The sequence below is a fragment of the Pogona vitticeps genome, chromosome 1 (genome assembly GCF_051106095.1).
Source record: "Pogona vitticeps strain Pit_001003342236 chromosome 1, PviZW2.1, whole genome shotgun sequence".
NCBI classification, from domain to species: Eukaryota; Metazoa; Chordata; class Lepidosauria; order Squamata; family Agamidae; genus Pogona; species Pogona vitticeps.
Genome location: NC_135783.1, coordinates 84,783,371 through 84,805,718, shown reverse-complemented (window position 1 = coordinate 84,805,718; position 22,348 = coordinate 84,783,371). Strand labels below are relative to the sequence as shown.

The 22,348-nt window shown below is 40.3% G+C and overlaps 1 protein-coding gene across 10 annotated transcripts in view; it reads left to right on the top strand.

The window, feature by feature from the left end:
* Window positions 1–22,348, top strand: part of L3MBTL3 (L3MBTL histone methyl-lysine binding protein 3) — an 85,612-nt gene that overhangs the window by 400 nt on the left and 62,864 nt on the right. For 2 of the 10 annotated variants that reach the window (XM_078383370.1, XM_020790748.3), the window contains exons 1-2: window positions 1,357–1,380; window positions 18,768–18,879. In XM_078383370.1, coding sequence (XP_078239496.1) covers window positions 18,778–18,879 — 102 coding nt within the window. In that variant the 5' untranslated portion in view covers window positions 1,357–1,380; window positions 18,768–18,777. Of the gene's footprint in view, window positions 1–520; window positions 645–1,044; window positions 1,068–1,356; window positions 1,381–1,710; window positions 1,877–6,539; window positions 6,615–8,153; window positions 8,243–9,035; window positions 9,094–18,767; window positions 18,880–22,348 lie in introns of those variants that run through there. The other 8 variants (XM_078383372.1, XM_078383371.1, XM_078383373.1 and 5 more) reach the window with 8 other exon arrangements.

The following is a 22,348-nucleotide window of genomic DNA, read 5'->3' as shown; positions in this document are numbered from 1 at the left end:
GCCGAGGAGTGGGTGGGTCATTGGGGCTCTTTTCCTAAAAAATCCTAAGTGCGTGAGAGTGAAAGAGGAACAAAAGAGAGCGAGCGAAAGGGAAAAAGGGTGCTTTTCCATTTCTCCCCCCCCTCCTACCCCCGCTCTTTTCTTCCCTAACACATGAGGGATATTTGGGGGGGGGTGTCGAGGGAGAAGGAGGCAGAAGTGGCAGTGGGGGAAAAAAAAAGAAGGCATTTCAGCGGCACCCACATAATGACGAGCGGGGGCGATTTTGCGGCGTCCTGCCCCACCGCTGGGGATCTGGCCGCGGAATCCTTGTCACTTTTTTTAAAAAGGGGGGGGAAGAAGGGAGAGGGGAGATATCCGGGGTGCCGCAGCAAAGGTTTGGGGTGCCGGGCGAGGGCGAGCCGGTTGTGGAAGGACCGCCACCGCTCACGGTTTTGTTTACGGGTTTCCTCAGGAGAGGGAGGAATAAAGGCTGGAGGCGCGCCGGGAAGGGAAGGGGAGAAAGGACTTTTTCCCACCCAGATTTGGTAGCGGCGGGATAGACCGGTTGAATGTGCGGCGTCTGCTTGCGTCTCCCTTTCTGGAGGAAGGGGGGGAAAAAAGGCCTGTTCAGATCAAACGCGCCGCAGCGAAGCTTCTCAGGGGTCTGCTTATTTATTTATTATTTCCCCTTTCCTCCTCCCTCCTGATTTGGCTTCTGGACTTTGTGGCGTGCGGGCGCGCGTGGCGGCGTCTCTTTCTCTGGCTCGCCCTCTCCCTCTCTCTCTGTGTGTGTATGAGTATGTGTCGATGTATAGAAATATAATACGGAGCTCCCCAATTCCGCCATTTTGGGCAAACTTTGCACACGCACGCACACACCACACGCGCAGAGAGACGCTCCTAGCAGTTTGTAGTGGGAGAGAAGGAGAGCGAGCGAGCGCGCGCGCGGGCGCGTCTCTCTCTCTCTCTCTCTCTCTCTCTCTCTCTCTGTGTGTGTGTGGGGGGGTGCGTGGCGGCGCGCGGCGGAAGAGCTCTTGTCTTGACTCCCGTGTTGTGTCTTCTCACTAAGTGTAAACATGTGCGGGGTGAGGATCCGGAGGGGGATTATCTTTCAGGGGAAGAGAGTGCAGTTAAGAAACGCTGGCACGATTCCCCCCCCTTTCCTTCCTGAGAAACGGTGTGTGTGTGTTGGGGGGGGAAAGAAGAGAGGTTTTTCGCCTGCGTGCGTGTGTGAACGGGTGCTTATAGAATCCAAAGGGAGCGACGGCTCGTGCGAGTGCTGCTCGCGAACCGGGCAGAGGCGTCCTTCATGATCGCAACTTTTACAGCCCCCCCCCCCTCTTTTCGCCTTAGGAGCCGCTGCGCCTTCCTGGAGCCCCGCGCGAGTGTGAGGGCCGTGTGTGTTGACACACTTGTTCTATCTACGCGCTTCGTGTAGGCGAGAGGGCTCGGGAGGCGCGCTTCTCGACTCCCCTATGAATGAGCCTGTGTGAACGAACGAAGGCCTGCCGCGTGGGATGTTAGGAGTGGGAAATGACGGGAATAGGTTCCTGCCCGGGCGGTGGTGATGGTGGCGGCGGCGGCGGCGGGGAGGCTCTTCTGACGCCCCCTCCTCGCCATTCACGCTCGCCTTAAAAGAGGAGGACGTCTGTCGAGGACGGGAAAAGTTGGGAAGGGCTGCGCGGGCAGCCTCTCACGGCGCCCCCCTCCGAAGGGGTGTGTGTGTGTGCTCGGGCCGGGCCGGCGGGGGTTTAGCCTGAGGAGACCCGAAACGGAGGGCGAAGTCTTCTGTGGAGAAAGGGCTTTGAAGCCGAGAGAGAGAGAGAGACAGAGGAGGCTGGTGGAGCTCGGAAGGGAGCGGCACCGGTGAGGATTAATGGTGGCGGCGGTTGGGGTGAGAGAAAACCCAGAACCGTTTCTTTCCTTGGCAGGAGAAGACAAGCCTCCCTCTTTTTTTCCCCTCAAGGTGCGGTGCGAAGGGAGAAACGGCAAGGAAGGAAGGAAGGAAGGAAGAAGAAGAAAGAGTCTTGAACTTGTTTTAAGCAGCCTCCTTTCTGTCGGTGGCTCCGTAAGAAAAATGGGACCCGACGACTAGAAACGAGCCTTTCTTTCATTATGCAACTTCCTTAGTCAAACGCCTGATTTCTCTCCTCCATCCGCAGCCACCTTTTGTCCGCCGCGCCACGGCCGCGCCGCCTTCCCCGGGGTGTATGTGTGTGGGTGTGTGTGCGCCTGGCCCTCCGGAGAAACCCGAGGCGCCCCAGGGCTCCCTGCAGTTGCGCCCCGAAAAAAACGAGTCATGATACTTTGACCTTTTGACAGGGAAGGAAGAGACAAACTGAGAGGAGTGTGTGTGTGGGGGGGGGGAGGGTTGTAGCCTCCAACACGGCATAAGATTTGGTAGGTTTAGTATGGGGCAATCGGGGTTTGAGGAAGTTGCAGGTAAAAGACTTAAACTCCTTTCTCCCGACCTCTCCCTCTTAATTTTTGCATGAGGGAGGAAGGGGAGGTATGCTGAGTTATTTCTCCAGAAAAGTTTCAAGTGTAGCAGAAATAACGCTCCAAAACTGGCCAAGGAGGGACCCCTACTGGTGGAAAGAAGGTATCCACCCTAGGGAGGAAAGTTCAAATTCTGGCCTTCAAAAGTTTTGCAGGCATTGTACTTTAACGTTATGAATTAGAAAGAAGTATGCTACTTATCGACTAAACAACAACCACAAATGTTACTTTACACCATACCTTCATTTCTCCCTCTCCACCCTGCTGGCTTTGTTTTGTTTTGTTGTTAGAGTGTTTTCTGGTATATCAATGATAGAAAATTAATGAGCATTTCTTAAGGATGCTAAGAGATCAAATTATTTCCTGTTGAATACTTAACATGGTAAACAAATCTCACATTCTAACTTACAGTTGTCATTGTGAAAGTATTCTATATCTTTTCCTACCTTGTTTCTTTAAATCCATCAGTAAACTGGTCAGTTTCACTTTTCAGTGCATCTCTGTTGATACAAGACAATCTGAAATAGCATTTAGCGGTGCCGAAACAAAGTTGTGTGGGTTTTTCCTCTGCAGAATTTTGTTATAACTGAAAGATTTTCCCCATGCATCAGCTATGTATTATTAAGGTTTTTTCTTTTGACAGAAAATTTGTTGGTTGCTAGGATCTAGTCATATTACCATGAACATTTGTAAGGTGATAGCAGGGCCTGCACAGATTAAATTCAGTAGATTCATTTAGGAGATTTAAGATATACAGATTGCTGTGTCTCATTATTAATTGTGCTAGTACAGGAAGTTGGGAAGCCTTCCTCAAGAGTTTGGAGGTAAAAATTGCTAATTCATACTTCAAACTGAAGTAACCTGAGAATAAGTTCATGGGTTTAAACAAGATTGTATCTTCATACATTGCCTTTTTGTTAGACTAAACATGTCTGGTGAAGAACAGCCTGGCTTTCAGATGTCTGTCTAGATCAGCAGTTCTGAAAACGCATTTCCAGATGTTGCTGGACTTCAGCTCCAAAAATCCTAGTCCAGTGACCAGGAAATCTTATCATTTGGGGACCCATATTTTTGAACCGTTGTTATGGATTCTGTCAGTTTGTCTCTCCTTAAATACAGTAATCATGACAGATAGATGAGAGTCAAGAATACTTGTCTAAACACTGAGAAGCTCTTCATTCTGATAAGATACATTGTGCTTGTATTTAGAAAAAAAACTTTGTTTTCCATCAACCAGGGGACCTGTGTACTGAAACTGGATGGCTGAAGTTTTGAGTTTGCTATGGGAGACTTAAGTTGTTTAAGACCGAGAACCCAAGGTTTTTAACTTTCCAGTTCTCAGTGACTCTGTGACCTATCCTGGTGAAGTGTAACAATGTTGCCTCACTTCATGAGGTCCATTGGTTTGTCTACCATTTGCTCTTCCATCACACCTTGGCATAATAGACAGATGAGAAGATCAGTACCCCCCCTCCTCCAATTTCCGGTTCCTTTTCCCAACTATGCTGTTTGCTTCGAACATTTTTGCTTGGCTGGATGAAGGTATTCCCTCAATGTAATATTTGAATTTAATTTTGTCCCAACATGGCTGTCACTCCTTTTTGTTTTTTGCAGAAATGCCCTTCCTCTTAACACTTACCAATAGGTCTTTGTTTCATCTCTAATAGTAGCTTTAACTTGGATGGGGATCCATCAGATATTTGCAAGGTAGTTGGAACTTGTTTGCTGCAGAAATCACAAGTAAAATCATGGAAAACCCTAGGGCCTATTTAGCACACATAAAAGATACCTTCATATCTTTTCTATGAGGCATGTGTTGAAGAGTAAGCACACAGCCTTAAAGGAGTAATGTGACTTTACAGATTTATCTCTTTGAAACTTGGTATAAGTTACCTAAGCACACTTGTCTGTGTAAATAAACAATGTCCACACTTCTTTCTAAGAAAATAAGAAACTTACATTTATTAGGGAAGTACATTGGTAATAGGAAAGATGATAAAAGCCCTAGTTCCAGCTAAATAAGCCATTGCTGCCCCCTTTACCTCAGGGAACAAAGGAAAAAAATATCTCCTCCTTAGGGGAACAAGAAGAAGGCTTGAGAAGGAAGGTGGCTTCAGAAAACATGTGAATAGCCATTCAAGGTTGAAGGAAGCTCAGAGCAGATAAAGGACAATCTGGGACATTTGAGAAGATCTTCTCTACCTTCTTCAGTTTAAATCTTCAGTTTAACCTGAATTACACTGGTCACTTCCAACAATGTGAATTATGTGTGCGGACTTCAGATGTGGACTTCTCTTGGGAACTTCAATATTCTGAAGACGGAAATATTTGAAGTATGTTCTGAGCACACATAGTCAGATTGGTATATTGAAGAGATTAGGAACATTGACCGCTGGAACATTGAGAGGGAGACTGAATCTGATTAGACAGGATACAGAAGACAACTTAGGAGAGGACTTTTTCAGTGACTTCTTCCATATTATTGCTTTCCATGGGAAGCTCAGTTGGCCTCTTCTCTACTATCTGATGACAGGCAAATACCTTACTTTTCAGGCAAGGTTTTGATCGTGCATTGCCCAGCAGAGAAAGGAGTTTTTAACAGAGGAGGCTGCACATTTCTTCTTTAAAACTTTTCTTTATACAGTATATGTTTCATTGCTGTTCTTGCCATTTCTAAACTTGTTTAAAGTTTTATAATTTTCAAATATTTATGTATCTATTGTCTTCCCTCTGCCAGTTTGTGAGTTGTTTTGGATTCTTGAATTGGGAGGAAGGCGGAATCTAAAATAAATATGGTCTAGAATCCTTGTTAAGGCCCACTCCATTTCAGTGATGAAACTGTTCTGTGCTACTACTGACTCAGCACTGCGTGTTGATTAGCAAAGGGATTTCTGTACCTCAGATCTGAAGAATATTGAGTGTTCTCTACACCTGGCTTTGATGATTGGTCTGTTGAGCAATGGTGGTTATAACTGTTTCTTTAAGAAATGTCTGTGCCCCACTTCTTTAAAAAGAAACTTGTGGGAACATAATTGGAAAAAACATAATTAGATCCCTCCACTGTGAATAATATAACTGTTTCTGTATTTCAGTATTGAGCTAACCATTTCTAGTGATCAGGCTACCAAATTTCCATTGGTGCTGTATTCATTAGGCTGAGTATTTATCTAAAAATTTCTTATGGGGAAATGTTCTTTGATGGCTCGGAAAGTGAAAGGAGAGAAGATTCCTCCCCTTCACTTCAGGAAGGATCAATAATATTTATCATCTAACTCTTGTGGTTTCTTGGAATAAAGATTTCTGATAGCAGCGTGTGTACTAAGTACAAACGGGAGACGGAGCATGTGCTTTTCTTTTACTTTACAGTCTTTCTCAGTGCTTAATAAATACAGCTGTAGTCTTGTGTTTGAACCTCAGATGTGTTTGGATGCTGAATAATATGACAAAATATTATCCTGTTTTTCTGAAATTAGATTTATCTTGTCCATCCTTTGAACAGAAAAATGAAAAATGATGCAAAGTATAAGCAGAAAAAGAACATCAGACTTTGTTCTGTGCACTGAGCATGAAGACATTCTTTTACACTTAGACATGCTCAGTAGCATACTTTAAAGAAGTCTGTCGGTATAAGGAAAAGTAATCCTATATAGCCAAACCCTCCCAGAAGCTGGTGCAGGAGGACTCTTCGGACTCTTTGACCATTGATTTCTAAGTTCCCTAGAGCTCTTTCCCTATACTTCTTAATGTCTACATGAGGCCCCCAGGAAGGCATTCTGGAATTTTAGATGTGTTGTCTTATTATAATAATGATGTCCAGCAATATTATTTTTCAACTGATGTTAAGGTGGCTGCTGAAATTCGTCATTTTTTGTATACTGGTGGGTTGGATATTGGCTCACAGGTTGAAGCTTAGAATAGAAAAGACAGTACAGTAGTACTGTCAACCAACAGACAGACTAATCTGAGAGTTGTGTTTTAGATGGGGTGACATTCCCTCTGAAAATTCAGGCTTATTGCTTAGGGGGACAGGCGCTTCTAGACTTGGATTCTGGAGGATGAGTTGAGTGATGTTGCCAGGAGTGCCTCAACAACATGCTATACCTGGGCCTACCCATGAAGATTAATTGAAAACTGTAAGTAGTGCATAGTGCAGCAACTATATTACTTTTGGTTGTGTACTTTATGCACATTAATAGATCAGACCTACACAAAATAAATACGGTACTCTAACTTCCTTCCCTGCCCCCAAGTACATTTGAGGGTGCTGATGCTTACCTGTAAAATCTTACATAGTTTGGGGCCTGTTTTTGCCGTGTCATCTAAAATGTATAGATCAGTGGGAATTTGCAGTACCAGTAGTAGCATCCTGACTGTAGAACATCATTCTTGCCGATGCTAGATTGGCCCTGTCTTTGTTTAACTTTGTGCAAGTTGATCATACTTCTTTGCTCTGTTCAACATTTGGAGATTTATAATGTGATTAATTTCTGTCTCCTCATACTTCTGTGTTTTTAAAAACTTTAAAAAAATGTCCTTGTTTTATATGCCATTGTTTTAAACTCTGAAAAATTTGTGTCATCTTAAGAGGAAAAATGTCTCAAAAGTAGTTTTATAAGTAAATAAGTCAGAAACACATTATGCTTACTTATAAACTGTACTGGGTGCATTGTAGGGAAACAGAGAACCCCTCTGAGCCTGTGGTCCAAAATCACTAAATGTCTGTAAAAATCTGGAACTTTTAGTCCTTCCATTGATCATCCTTCTTGTGTCTCACAGTCGAAGGATATCATGTATGGAAATATTTTGTGTTTTATAAGACACATCCTGGTTTGTCTTAGTTGTTGACACTGCTGAGAGTTTTGACAATCCCTGATAGGTGCTGTATCTTCTGCTGTCTTCTACAATATATTGTTAAATTAATCAGTCAATTAAACAAAGAACACTATCTTTTTTTGCCTGTTTGTGATATATTTTGGGAGGATTGGAACTATGTCCAGTTGTTTTTAGAGCACAGCTATCATTTTACAGTCACCTGCGTTTAATCTCTTTGATTCTGAACAGTACAATTAACATTATAATCATTTTGGAGAGGAAGAATTGTTCACGTGTCAAGTGGTGTTTTTTGTGCTGTATGTAACAACTTGGTACTTAAGCTGTTGTTGAATTTAATTGGATGGCTTCACTTAATGCCTGTTGACAAAACAGTTTTTTGATTGATAGTAAGAATTTATTTCCATTAACACATTACCTGTTTTATATTATAAACAGGTAGTTTGAGTAGTGGCAGTGTGGAAAATGGTGATTAATGAAGACAAGGAAAGGATAAGCACTATGCTATCTCATTTAATACTCCAAGAACAAGCTAATCAGCTGAAGAGCAAATGTGGGAGCAGTGCTATAATTCAGGAAATTTAATGTTTCAAAAGTATAATGCTCATGTAAAATTATCTTTTATGGTTATTTGGAAATTTGTTTCATTGGGACATTTCTAAGAAAATGGTGCTTAGAACAGGTATAAAGAAAGGTCATGCTTGAATGCAGGCTTGATCTGTTTTAAATCCTAATTTCATAAAGTCTCAATTTAATCATCAATCTGCCCCCTCTCCTCCAAGTACAGTATACTCTTGCTTGCTGTAACCCTAATATATATTTTTCACAATCTACTTGCCCAGATTGACTTCACCTACACTAATCCTCTATTCACTGACAGTTCAGCCTCTGAAAGCGTGGATTGAGCAAGGAGATTGTGGAAAAGGTGATAGTAAGTACAGTTTCATTTTGGGAAGAGGGATACTTGTATAATGTGCTATGTTCCTTGCCAAAGTGATCACTCAGGGAGGGGTAGAGATTTCACTTTGTACAGTATAAACAAAGTTGCAGAGAGCTCATCTAAGCAAATCTTTTGAGAGCAATCCTGGAGGTTTTAACAGGATTCCTGAGAATTTCCAACATTATATCACAATAAAAGAAAGAGGGGGAAAAAGCTTGAAGGGTAATTTAAGACGGATTTAAGAGGGCTAGTTAGATCAGTAATTTCACATTTCCATAAAGTGCTCTTAAGAAATACATATTTTGTAAGTATAAACCCAGTTTGAGAAGGATAATTTTCAGATATCTGATAGACAACATACTAGAAGAGGTAGGAAGTTGTAATCTGTGCAGAAGCCTGTGGAACTCTGTCAAATTGAGGCCCTAATGATATTAGCACATTGTTTCCTAATACAGAAAGAATTTGTAATTCCTATTATGTGATGAGATTGTTGAGCTATAATATATTTAAGATTAAAACGATGATCACGCAGGGCCTTTTTTGTTATAAAGCAAAACTAAATTAATATTAAAAATGTAAGAAAAGCATTTCAATTAAAAAAAACTTGATCCTTATATCATCCATTCACCATTCATTTTTATTTTAAAATTGATGTTTATCTATTTTAACTGAATGTCAAACCTATGTAGCAGAAGTGGGTAAATAACATGGCACAAGTTATTATCAGGTTAATTATGTTTGACACTTTCACTGATGGTTTCTTTTTCATTTTTCTTTGTTCCAGATAGGTGATATCATTATTAATAAAACTTAGTAGAAACTGCATAAAACTGCAATATCTGGTGAGTTGGATAAGAGCCTTTAGAAAGCTCCATTGCTTGAAGACTGTGTAGTTTACTATGTTCCTCTTGAAAGTTAACATTTGAGGGGATGATAGATGGCCTTCACTGGAATTTTATTTGAATCTTGTAAGCACTACATAAAGGCCAGTGTTAGCCTTTTCCCTCAGAATAGGGCAGATTTCCTGTTACAGTTTAGTGCCGTAATAGTGACCTTAGAAAAATTGATCCAGTCATTGTAGCCCTCTTGTGCACTGAGTGAATCTGTTTTCTTTTTCTTTTTTCTTTTTCTTGTTCCAAAAGTCTTTTGCCTTTACCAAGAGATATAAAAAAGGATGAGGGTCAGTGTGAGAAGCTGGCCAGTAATTCTTTTTGTACTTCACAGGAGAGCATTTTGCTTGTCCAAATAGATGCTGTGAAAACAAGAAGGAAAAATAAATTACATTTATAGTTGGGAGAGCATATGAATATGAATGTGCTATAGGCAATGAGAGCCATAATAGGTAACGATTGGTGTTGACGTGTTGTAAGTTGAAATAGTTCATATCTATGAATTACAGCTTTTCTATCATCCATTCAGGCTAACTTGCAACCCCTTAAGATACATTATGCAGTTCAATGGGTTTAAACTCCTAAATAAGAGGGTATAAGATTTCGGCCTTTACGCAAAATCCTTACTGGCCATCGTGACCATTTGCCACCTGATAAACCAGCAGGCCAGTTGAAATTACATTAGGTCTGAATTCCTCTTGTGCAACTTTGTGCTCCCCAAACTGGATGGCAGCATCATTTGGCAACAAGAATATTTAATTTACATTAATAAAACTGTTCCCACCGCCCCTTTTCAGGTTCCAAGGCTGCCTAGGTCTTTCATTTACCCTGAAGAAGCTTTGGGAGCCTTGGGTTGGAGAGTGGCCTTGAATCACCAATAATCACCACTGCATTGCTGCCTCAGGCATTAAGACCACTAGCAGCAATCTGGCAGAAATTTTGGGGTATTAAAGGCTCCCTCCCCAAAGGCTTCTCCAAGGTAAAAGGAAGCCACGGGGGTCTCAGAACATGAAAGGAGGGAGATAGGAGGCTTTAGGTTAAATTGAATGTTCTTGTTAGGTACTGATATCATCTGGCTTGCACCAGTTATGGGCATTGTGTTGGAGGAAGTTTGGATATAATTTGGTTCCCCCAGGCCCAATCTCCATCTGTGCCTTTCTCTATTTGCTGGCAGCTAACAGAGCTAACAGAACTGGACTATAAAGAAGGCTGACTGCCGAAGAAGTGATGCTTTTGAATTGTGGTGCTGGAGGAGACTCTTGAGAGTCCCCGGACTGCAAAGAGAACAAACCTATCCGTTTTGAAGGAAATCAACCCTGAGTGCTTACTGGATCCTGAAACTGAGGCTCCAATACTTTGGCCATCTCATAAGACAGGGTGGGCAATTAATTTTTATAGGGAGGGGCACATGAAAAATCTGAACTGTGTTCGGAACTAACTTTACTTAAAAATAAAATGAAAGAGTGATGTTATGATTGTTGTTATTTTAAACGTATTAATCTTCACAAATACTAAAGAGTTTTTTTGTGGTATGTTAAAGATAAGCAACTGATCAACTTTAGACAAAAAGCTATAAATAATTTTGATGTCCAGCGGGCCGGACAGGAGCAGCTCACGGGCCATATGTGGCCCTCGGGCTGCACTTTGCCCAGGTCTGTCATAAGAGAAGACTCCCTGGAAAAGACCCTGATGTTGGGAAAATGTAAGGCAAGAGGAGAAGGGGACGACAGAGGATGAGATGGTTGGACAGTGTCATTGAAGCTAACAACATGAATTTGACCAAACTCCGGGAGGCAGTGGAAGACAGGAGGGCCTGACGTGCTCTGGTCCATGGGGTCACAAAGAGTTGGACACAACTTAATGACTAAACAACAAAACAGAGCATTTCTGCCAGCAGTCTGACACTTTGGCAGATCTGAGATCAAATGCAGGAGAGGATTTCATATGGTGGAAGAGATTTGTACCCTACAGATCCCTATAGCTGGGCTAGCAGATTCTTGTGTTAATTTACACAGTTAGGCTCCAGTCCTAAACTAAGTTATCTTGACATAAGCCCACTAAATTCATTAGGATTTACTTTTGCATATATATGAACAGGATTCCACTGTCATTCGGTTGCGAAGAATATTGGCTAGGTCTTTTTTAGAGCTAACAATAACAGTGCTAATTGTAATCAAATTTCTAACATTGGGGAAACTAAACTATAAAAATGCAGATACAGGCAGTGTTTTTGACTGTACAGTACAGTATATATCATGGCTTTCTTACAATGCTGGCCAAAGCTGATAAGGTCACCTTGTAAGGAAATCAAGATTTCTGCAAAGCTTTAACCCTGAGAGATTTCAAGACTGAATCTACCTCCGTCAACAGGGCTTGAAAAATTTTAGAATGTCTCGCCAGTCAGCCAAAATTTTCACCAGTCAGCATGACCAGACTATAGTCCTGCAATTTATTGGGAATCGCTGATTTATATCCTCAGACTTGGGTTGCTTTATTACCTGTGTGCCTGTGGGATCATGAAGCTTGTATTTTGAATGCCTTTCTTTTTAATGTCTCCAGCAAAAATAAAACTGAAAGCAAAAGCGGCCAGCCTCTTAAGGAGCCACAGTTCCCTCCCACCCCAAGATGTGTCCTCATTTGGTTGAAATTGGGAGCAGGGAATCTCCATATTCTCCAGTGTGGAACTACTCTACATTCTCCTGCAGAGCTATATCTCTATGTGCCGCTCAGACTCTCTTCTCAAGAGAAGAGGGCAGTTTTCCTTTTGCAATGGGATGGGGGAGGGGAGGACTTCAGGAATAGAGAGAGAGTTGAAGGAGGGTGGCAGGGAGGGAGCTGTGACTCGTCGAGCAGCATTTTTCACTCGTCACAGTGGACGAGTGCATTTTGCAAGCCCTGTCCATCAGCATGTGGCTTTTTATTTGTATAGTATTATTAAATTTACTAGAACTGAACTTCCTACTGTTTGTGCTTTAAATCAGTGTATTGAAGTAAGACAATTAATGGATTGAAATTGAAATCATAGATGTCAGAGGTGATGCTTTTTGAATTTCTTCTTTTCTTGAAGGGTATAGGTTTTATTTCAGTGGATGGTGTTAACTATCCTTGTTGGGGCACGTTTGAGTTGGAAGTTGTTTCTGACCAAGGATTGCTTCTTGATAAACAGGTTGTTATGGTTGCTAGGAGTGCCCTTCATCATCTCTATCCCCTGTGCTCTTTCTTAGAGTGAAAGGATCATGTATTTCCAATGGACGCTTGTGTAAATTCCAGCTTGACTCTTAGAAAACACTGTGATTAGAGTTGCAGTTGAAGAAGACTTCAAAGCTTGATGCTTTGTCTACGTAAGATACTTCTATGGTTGCTCATAAAACACTGTATAACCCTAGGAAAGCAGTGTGTTAAAAACGTAAAGAAAAAAATTCTTTGGCTGACTAAATGATTTCATTATTTTATGCAATATGTGTAGGCAGCAGTCTTTCATGATCCATTGATTATACCATCACACACATCTCACTGTACAATCGCACCCACAGTATGTGGTTATATCTCAGTAGTTCCTTCACCCTTTTAAGGTACTTTTCTGATATTTGCTATTTATAGTTACTTCTTTCATTAGTTAGTTTTTCTTTCTACTGTATAGAGGAATGCTTAGATCTGTCTGTAAATTCTTTCATTTTCCCTTCATTCAAAGTCACAGAAAAAAGGACTTTTTTTCTTTTGTCACATACAATGAGCTTTAAAAGAAGATAAATGTGAAGGCTAGTAATAATAGTAATTATGCACTTCCAAATTGATTCCAGCTTATGGTGACCTTTTCTTGGGCTTTCTAGGTAGAGTGTATGCAGTAGTTTTCCATTCCCTTCTTCTGGAGGTGCTTTGGATTTATGCAGCTTGCCCAAGACTACATGGCCTGGCTCTTCTCTCAGGAGGTGCAGTAGGGAACCAAACGCCCAGCCTCTTGACTTTGCAGCCAAGTACAAAAGTCACTGAGCTGTCAAGCTAAAAGCTAGTGACGACCATCATTTTGCTGACAATGTGCAAATTGTTTTTAAAGATCAGCTTTACATGTATTCTGGCAATATCATCTGTTCTATATTTCTCCTTCTTACATTCTTCAAGCTGGTATGGGTAGGAGTTGAGGTTGAGGGTAGAAATCCACTATTGATGGTAAGCAGGCTCTAAAGACGTGTACTTACGCATCATTTTTCTAAACCTCTCCATATTTTTACTATTCTTTCATGAGGTGCCTTTGGAACAGTGTTGCAGAGGTAGGTTCATAAATGGGATTGATGCAGTTGCCAAAATCTTCTTGCACCATACAACTCATAATTCAGTTGCTAATGTTTGCAATGATTTCATAATCATAATTTCAAAACTGCAGAGCTGGAAGGATTGGATTCAGTGAGCATTCAAACTCCCAACCTCTGGCTCTGCAGCCAGATATCTAAACTACAGAGGTATCTAGCTGCAGATTTCTTAACTTGGCAATTTGTCTCCAAAAGTAATGGCATTCATGCTACGCCAGCACAACTAGGTAAGAGGATTTCAGACAATGAGATCTATAGAAGAGTCACACAGTCTTTGATTATTTGGAAGTTTAATTGTGGAATGCTGGAATTTACTTCATACTTGAGCCACATTTTCCATTAATATTACTAAAATCCAGGTTATTGGTAAGTACAAAAAATTATATTTACTTCTGTTGTACAGCCCATATGGTGATGGGAGAGTGTGTCCAAAATCAATTGTTTTTTTTAAATTGTAATAGTCATTAGGATTATTAGGGATTTTATGTTGTCAGAGCACAGCATTTTTGACTAATCAGGAAACATAATCACAGCTAATAACACAAAAAAAGAAACATACTATTAATTATCTAGGCTACTCATTTGGGGATAGTATAGATAAAAATATACTTGTACAGAATCTTCTGTGATTACCTTTTGTATAAGATAGAAAAGAAAACAGGAAGTGATCTCATTGAGAGAAAGAAGAAGTAAGCCTTTGAGACCAAACCTAAATGTAGTTCTAGAAAAGACAGGAGTAAACATACTGGGGCTATCTCGCAGTTGATGTTATGTTTATTGGATTACACAGTAACCAACAAAATGCCTTGGCTGACTCTCTTCCAGTGTAGCATAAAATGGATTGGTATTCTTTCTGACAATAATATTTTCTTCATAATGTCTTTCCATTGGCAGCAGAGTGGATAAAAATGAATGCTTTTTTAAAAAAAATCAAATTGATTTCAATCATGATTTCAATTAAAAATAGATTTTTTTATTTAAATCAACAAAACCATTTAAAAAAACCTTAAATTGTTGATTGATTTAAATCAGTGGTTCTTAATGTGGGCAATAATGCTCCCCAGGGGGCGATTTCATTTTTCAGGAGGGCGGTAGAACGAAAAGGGGCGGCATGGGGGTGATGGAGCAGAAGGCGGTAGGGGGTGCTGGAGCCAGCCAAACCTGTGAAGGCGGCTGCAGCCAGGGTGCTGCCAGTGGATCCGGTGCTGCTGGCAGACAATCCCACTCTTTCTGCCTGACGCATCTCGCCTTTCTCCCTTAGGGGAGCACCGAGTGTGGATTGGGTGGAAGGAAAGGGTCTCTCGGGTATCTGTCCTCGCCCGGTGAAGTGCTGCCTCGCACCCAGGTGGGGAGGGAGAGATGAGCCCCATTTGTCCATCCTGCCTTCCCGCTGATTTTCCCACCCGTTGAAAGGGAAGGGCAGAGAGAAACGGCTCGGTTTGGGGTGGCGCAGCATCTCTTTGGGCGGGATCACAAATGCACTGCAGAAAGTCAGCCGCTTCTTTCTCCCTGAACCCTGAGGATCCGTTCAGTGAAGGTGAAGAGGGCAGCATGTGAGTGACTTGAGTGTACCAGTTTATTTCAAGAAGGGGGCGGCGGCGGCACTCCACAATGGTTGCCCTTTGTTTTCCAGACCCATGCTTCGCAGGGCAGCCATTTTAACAGCTGATCGGCACTCGGAAAATGGCTTCCCCTATGGGCGATCTTCGCTGGACAACGAGGTAATTTCCCCATTGGAACACATTAAATGGGTTTGAATGCATTCCAATGGGGAATTGTTTTTTGCATGACAACAATATCGCTTAACAGCGATTTTCCTGGAATGGATTATCATCGTCATGTGGAGCACCACTGTATTTTAGCCTTTCCTTTCACTTACTTAGTGGAGAGGGGCTTCAGCACCATCCACCAGATCCCAGAACAAAGGGAGAGGGGCTTCAGCACCATCCACCAGATCCCAAAACAAAGGCTTTTGAACATGTTGAAGATCACTGAGCGCAGCGATTTAAGAATGAGATCAACAAAAATGGTTCCAGAAATCAAAAAACTGGCATCAGCTCACCGAGCACAAGGCAGCCATTGATGGGTTCTTTTGCTTTTTGTGTACATACTTTTTCTTCATTAATAATTGTCTCAGCTCTTATTGTTGTATTTGCTTGCATCGAATTTCACTTTCCAGTTTCAGTTTTTGGCTTCGTTTTTGAATTCTTGCTGTGCTCTGTAAAACATTTTGTGTGTCTCTTTGTATTGTACTTTTTTAGTGTGCACTCCAGTTCGATATTATATTTTGTTTTCTCGGTTTTATTGTTTCAAATTTTTTTGTGCTCTTCGTGTAAACTTTGTGTGTGTGTGTGTACGTGTGTGTGTATAGTCTCTTTGATTTTTGTTGCTTTCCTTCTGTAAAAAAATTTGTGTCTTTTAAACTCTTTTTACAGTGTGCATGAATATATATTTTCCTCCAATCTTAATTTAGTTTCAGAGTTTTTGTCTTGAAATTTTTAGTTCCTGCATTGTGGTTTGTTTTTATGCTCTTTTTATATTTCTTTTTGCGTCTTAAAATTCACTTGTAACAAAATCATTAAATGTTACTTTTTTCGGGTATTTCATTTTCTTGCAATTGAATTTTGTTTTCAGGGGTCATTGGATTTAAGTGTCTTTAATAAATAAATAAATAAGATATCATCGCCGTGGGGAGGGGGGCGATGATAACTTCCTCGATGGCTCAAGGGGGCGTTTCTTTCAAAAAGGTTAAGAACCACTGATTTAAATCAAACCCACCCTGATTGGAAGGCATTATGTTGAAATGATATCTACAGCATTAGGTCTGGATGTCAATAAGAGAAGGCACTTCAGTTAGTGTTTTCTTTCTGGGTACAGTATATGCCTTTGGGAATTAATGCTATTGGGTTGTTTATATTTTTCTGAAATAGCACTTGTGCCTTAGCATATTTATTCATTTATTTAGAAACAAGTTCTGCAATGTTTGTGTGAGATTCCTCCTCTGGTAAATGTGCTTGTTATTTCAGCCTTGGTTTCAGTAGAGTAAATCTGTTCTGGTTTAGTAGCCTTTAATCTTAAAGATTAGTTTTGAAGAGTGTGTGTATGGGGCAGAATAGTTTTGTTCTGGTCCCTTCCTTTGGTTGTGAATATGCAGATTTGTAGGACAAGGAATAAATAGTTCTAATGTTGACAATTATTTTTAAAAGACATTTTTAGAAGCCCTGTTAGTAGATTTTTATCAAATTTTATTCCATTTTAAAATTAATATTTAAGTGTGGCAAGCTGTAGAACAACCAGTGTGCTCAGAAAACTTCCAGATTTTTTTGTAACATTAACTTTAAGTACGTGCTTATACAACAGGAGATTTGCTTTTTATTAATGGTGTCTATCCGTCTGTCTGTCTGTCTGACCCTGTTGCATCCTACAGCTTGGTTGTTAGAATGTGAACAGTGGCTAAGCCATGACTGAGAACGTTTATATGAAGAAAAACCTCTTGACTGGAAATATCTTTTCATAAATATCCTAATTTTATATTTTCATCATATATGGTAAAGATGAATTCCTGACCCGCATCCTTCACTGCTTTTGTAGCTAAACTAAATCCAACAAAATGTTTAGTAAAATTTGTTTCTATAGTAAATTTTCTTTGTTACCATATTTTCCCATGTATAAGACATTCCGTGTATAAGACAATACTATTTTCTAAAATGTTTAGATTAAAAATTGAGGGTGGTCAGATATACGAAAGTAAGGAGGGGGAGGGATCAAAGCACTAATGATTCCTGCTTCCCCCCTCCACTTTCTTGCAAGGAAAGTACTTTCCCCCTCTATTTTCTTCGCATGAAGTGGAGGGGGAAAGCAGAAATCAAAGTGCTTTGATCCCTGCCTTCCCCCTCCACTTTCTTGCGAATAAAGAAATTTTGGGTTAGAAAAGTGGCGGAGTTTCTTACACATGGAAAAATATGGTATATCCCTGTCTTGATTCCATAACCCAAGTTAAAACTGTGTGCATCTGCCTTGCTCTGAGCTTTCTTAATTGTAAGGGAATCAGTCATGTAATAGTTTGACAAGCTGTTCATGTGGAAAAATAAAGATGGAGGTTTAATTAATATTTTGAATTGAATAATGGGTACAGTCGACAATCCCCGTAAGTTTTATTCTGTTGTTGACACTTGTCAGCATTCCAGAGCAACAGCATCTTAGAATTATAGAAATGGCTGGGTTTCAAATTATTAAAATGGACTACATGCTACAAAACTTTGTGAAAACACCATGTTTTAGGCTCTTTTTCAATACTTGGAGTTTGGTGGCTTCTCTGGAAAAGTTAAGTTCCATATTAGTGAATCTGGAACTTAATTGATGGCATTGTACTAGATGTGTTCCAGACTAAGATAGATTTAATAATGGTTGTTTTTTATATTTTCAAACATGACGGATCAGGTATTACTAATTAATCTTGTCTCACCAACCGTAGCTGCAGACTAAAACCTGCAGAACATGATCCTGTTTCATTCTGAATTTTACAATGCATTCTTCACCCACATGGTATTCCGCAGATGATTTCACCTGCAACTGCCATAATATTTTGACCATTGACCATATTGCCCAGGGTTGATGGGAACTGTAGTCCAAAACTCAATCCAGACAAAACGGAAGTGCAGTTAGTGCCGGACAGGTTAGAGGGTCATTTCCCTGCCCTGAATGGGGTTACACTCCCCCTAAGGGACAAGGTCCGCAGACTGGAAGGCTTTTAATTGAAATAACATCAACTGTGGGTCCTGATGGCAGTTTTAATTGTATTTTAATCATTTTTGCTTTTATTGTATTTTAATTGAATTTTAATTGTTATAAGCCCCCAGAGACCCTTGGGTAGAGTGGACAGCATATAAGTTAAATAAATAAATTAATGCGTAGAGAATACCAGGCTGGAGAATGCTGCTACACACTGATGAGAAGTAAAGTTCTACTGAATTCAGTTGGGGCTGTGTAATGTAATCTAATCCACTATTAGTCTGATAATGCCTCTTATACTGTGTCTGAAGACTCACTACAAAGCTTTGGCATGGAGCCAGACTTTTCTTCCACTTCTCCCATGTTTAGTATGTAGCATCATTAATGGTTCTAAAGAACTCAAAACCATCTCACAATTTTGTGACATTTTGTCTGTACAATTATTTGCAAAAGATTACCGTATTATAAATATTACATGGTGTGTAAAATTACTATTGAAAATTATGTGGTGTATTGTGCATTGGAAGACATGTCAATATATGGAGGTGAGTTAACATTTTCTTATTCCTTGTCTTGTTTATTGTACAGTATCTACACCATGACTGAGCCAGCTTCTAGTGGAAATGGGCAAGACTTTGACGTATTTAGTGTAATGGACTGGAAGGATGGAATTGGTACCTTGCCTGGAAGTGATCTGAAGGTAATATTCTATAATCTCAAATATGTAAGAGTGATGTAATCATGGAAGCAGAGATAGATAGATAGATAGATAGATAGATAGATAGATAGATAGATAGATAGATAGATAGATAGATAGATAGATAGATAGATAGATAGATAGATAGATAGATAGATAGATAGATAGATAGATAGATAGATAAAACTATGCTGTATAATTAAAGGTAATTGTTTGCTTCAGTGAGGCTGATTTGTAGTGGAAGGTAACTGAAAAGACAATTTTGGGGAAATTAATGTAGGAAAGAAAACTCCTTAAAGCTGCTGGGATGTTACCTCCTGCCCACTTCTTGCTTCTTTGCTAACAGTTTCACTGTGTATATTTATACTTTTCTCAATGTTTTGACTCATTAAGGTAAGCAAGTTGATAGCCACACACTCAGCTGGCAGCTATAGGTGCGGATAAAAAGGAAATTCCAATAGAACTGACCAGTACAGCAGAAAATATACATAAGGGTTTTTCAAAGAGTAATTTTACCATTTAAGTGGTGGTACAGTATTCTTTTATGGGTTTTGCGCTAGTAGAGAAACACATGCATTTTATATGGATACTACCAGGGTTACAAATCCTATTGGATTGCAGTTAGAGATGGGATATTTGTATTCATCTCTCGAGGGACACATATATGAATATTGCCACCACAAGTGGCCTGACCAATTGAACACTCCCCCCAGAACTGGTCTTTCCACTTACTGCTTCTGGCGTGGCATGTGGGACCATCATCATTTACGCCATGCCGTGCCAGTAACATTTTACATATGTTTTGCCAACTAGTTAAGTTAGCTTCTTGCCCTGAAATAACCTGTAACTGACATTTGGTACACTGCTGTTCAAATCTCCATTTTATTATCATATTTCCAGGGCTACAGAACCTTTGATGCATAAAAAATTGCTGCCAGATAGCAATCTTGATCCTGGTGATAGTAATCCAGTGGTGATTTTTGGCCATGAAACCTCCCCACACTATAGGTTTCACCGGAACAAAAGGAAACCTTACGGAGCCTTAGAGCCTCAAGCGGGGGTGAGGGAATAGGAGGTTTTCAATTAAATATTCCCATCCTCAAATGATGACATCATCTGGTTTACATGGTGTAAATTTACGCAAGAAGATTTCAGTCTTTGTTTCTCAGGGTACAGCTATACAGTGAAAGAAATGTGAACTTACTCATACTGAGGAATTTAGGTTTGCCTGGGTCTCTTCAGTTTAATCGGCTTCAAAGGCAGAAGAAGAAATAGGCTAAACAGCCTTGTTTGCAGTATGTTAATGTTGCTCTTATTTAGCCCATCAGGAGGTGCAGCTACAGAAGAACTATTTAATAAGCTGTGAACAAAGGGAGAGTGGAATTTTCTTCCTCTTTTCATGACAACAAAGGGGGGGGGGGGAGAAAGCAAACCAAAGCAAATACATTTCATTTCCAAAAATCCAGCTTCCTCTCAAGGATACTCATAATTATTTTAAGAATTTTACAGTATTTCAAAGGACTTTTAAGATCTGCCTATAATCTGGATCCTCCCTAAATAGGTTGATATGGAAGTTGGGTTGCCACTGCTCCCCATCATTGCCAGGGCTGTGTGACTTTGTGCAAAAAGGCAGAACATCTCCTATGTGTGACGCATCTGACCTCTGCCATTCCCCCCAACAATTGCCATTCTTTCCTGCATCTGTTCAAATGATCATACCATATGAACCAAAGCAAATGGATTCTTTTTTTTTAAAGAAGCCCCAGCAGCAGAGGGGACAAACTACAAATAGTTTGTGTTGTAGGGTCTTGATTCTGTGTGACCTTTTCATCTCAGGCATATGACTTCCTCACTATTTTGGTGTATATTGTATGTTTCTGTGGCGCACCCAGTGCCCTGTTACTACAGTAAGGAATTCTAGGGTAGCAGCCATGCCTAGAACCATGTCTTTGGTTCAAAATTTAATGAATGAGCATGTGAGAGAAGGTGCCCCTTCAAATACACTTGTCCTGGGCCCCATAGTAAACCATGTATTGTAGCTGTACACTTACTATAGGTCAGTCCAGTACTGTGAAACAAAGTGTAATACAGGGAAGATCCCAAGACATCATGATAAACATTAGTATTAATTACATAAATGATGTGAATATTTATTATTGAATTATCAAGCGGCTTTAGGTCTTTTCTATGTGAATGATACATATTGCTGTTCGAATGCTATGTCTATGCTTATCCCTGCTTCTGATGGGCTTATGTGTTATAGCATTTCTCACTGTTTTTTGTTTAATTTTTTCGTCTTGAAAAGATCCATGAAGGAGAGAAGTACACAATAACTGTGCATGGCCTTTGGGTTGATAGCATTAAGAGCCTTCTGTCTGGAAGCAGCCCAGTCTGTTTTCCTGTGTTGGAAGGAATGCAGTGGGATCCATGATTTTACTCGCGAAGGCACATTTTAAAAGCGAGAACAACAAAGAGTTTTCACCCTAAAAGCTAACATTTTATTTGGGATGAGCATTCATGGATCGATGCCCACTTAGAAAGGTAGATTATTCACTTGTGATATTCAGTAAGGCTGTGAGCTAGGTTTTGAAGCTTGTCTTCAAAGACAACTCATTCATCACCCAGATTTGTTTTCAATATTCTACTCTTATTTGTTTCAAAAAAATAAAATATTAGTAAAATGTACAAATGACGGCAAAATAAATGCAGGTGGCAAAACTATTTGGCTTTTAGCATGGATGTAGTTGTCTAACGCAGAATTTTGAAGCTTCCAACTTTTATGTTTGGCAGACTATGCAGAGTGTTCAAATCAGAAACAATTCAGTACTTTACAGTTGCTCTGTGCTATGTATGTAAAGAGGACTAGAAGAGTTTATTTCTTCTAAGCTGAAGAGCATCTGTAAATGTGGAATACACTGTTTTGTTGAATCATTCTTATGAGTGCCCATAGTTAACAACATCTCTAGATTCAAGTGTTTCCATCCGCAATAATTTAAAATGGCTTCTGGAAGAATGGTGGCATGTGGAGTATTGTAGGCTTTGTGCTTCTTAAGAACCACAAATTACAAGCATGTTTAGGATGTTTTCATCACTTTTCAAGCAGGGCAATATATTAATTTTAGAAAAATGGTCCTAAAAATAGATATTGCCTGGATGTTTGTTCTCAGAGAGCATGTGGGGAAACTAATGGATCTACAGGGATAGCCAGAGCCAAGTCTATAGTCAGAACCACTTTGTGGCTGCTTAAAATATCCTAAGCTATTCCATTTTTGTCTTTTGAGAGTATTATTGCTGCCAATCTCTTTGCAAGTGAGCACCCACTAGTATTGCTTAATGTTCAGGTTAGTGTATTTTTACTAGCGTTGCAAGGCTGCCCTCCACCAGAGCCAGGTGCAGAAGGCAAGACTCCTAAAATTAAAAAATGCTTTACCCACGAACGAAGTTGAGGTTGTAATGGTTCAGCACACACAAA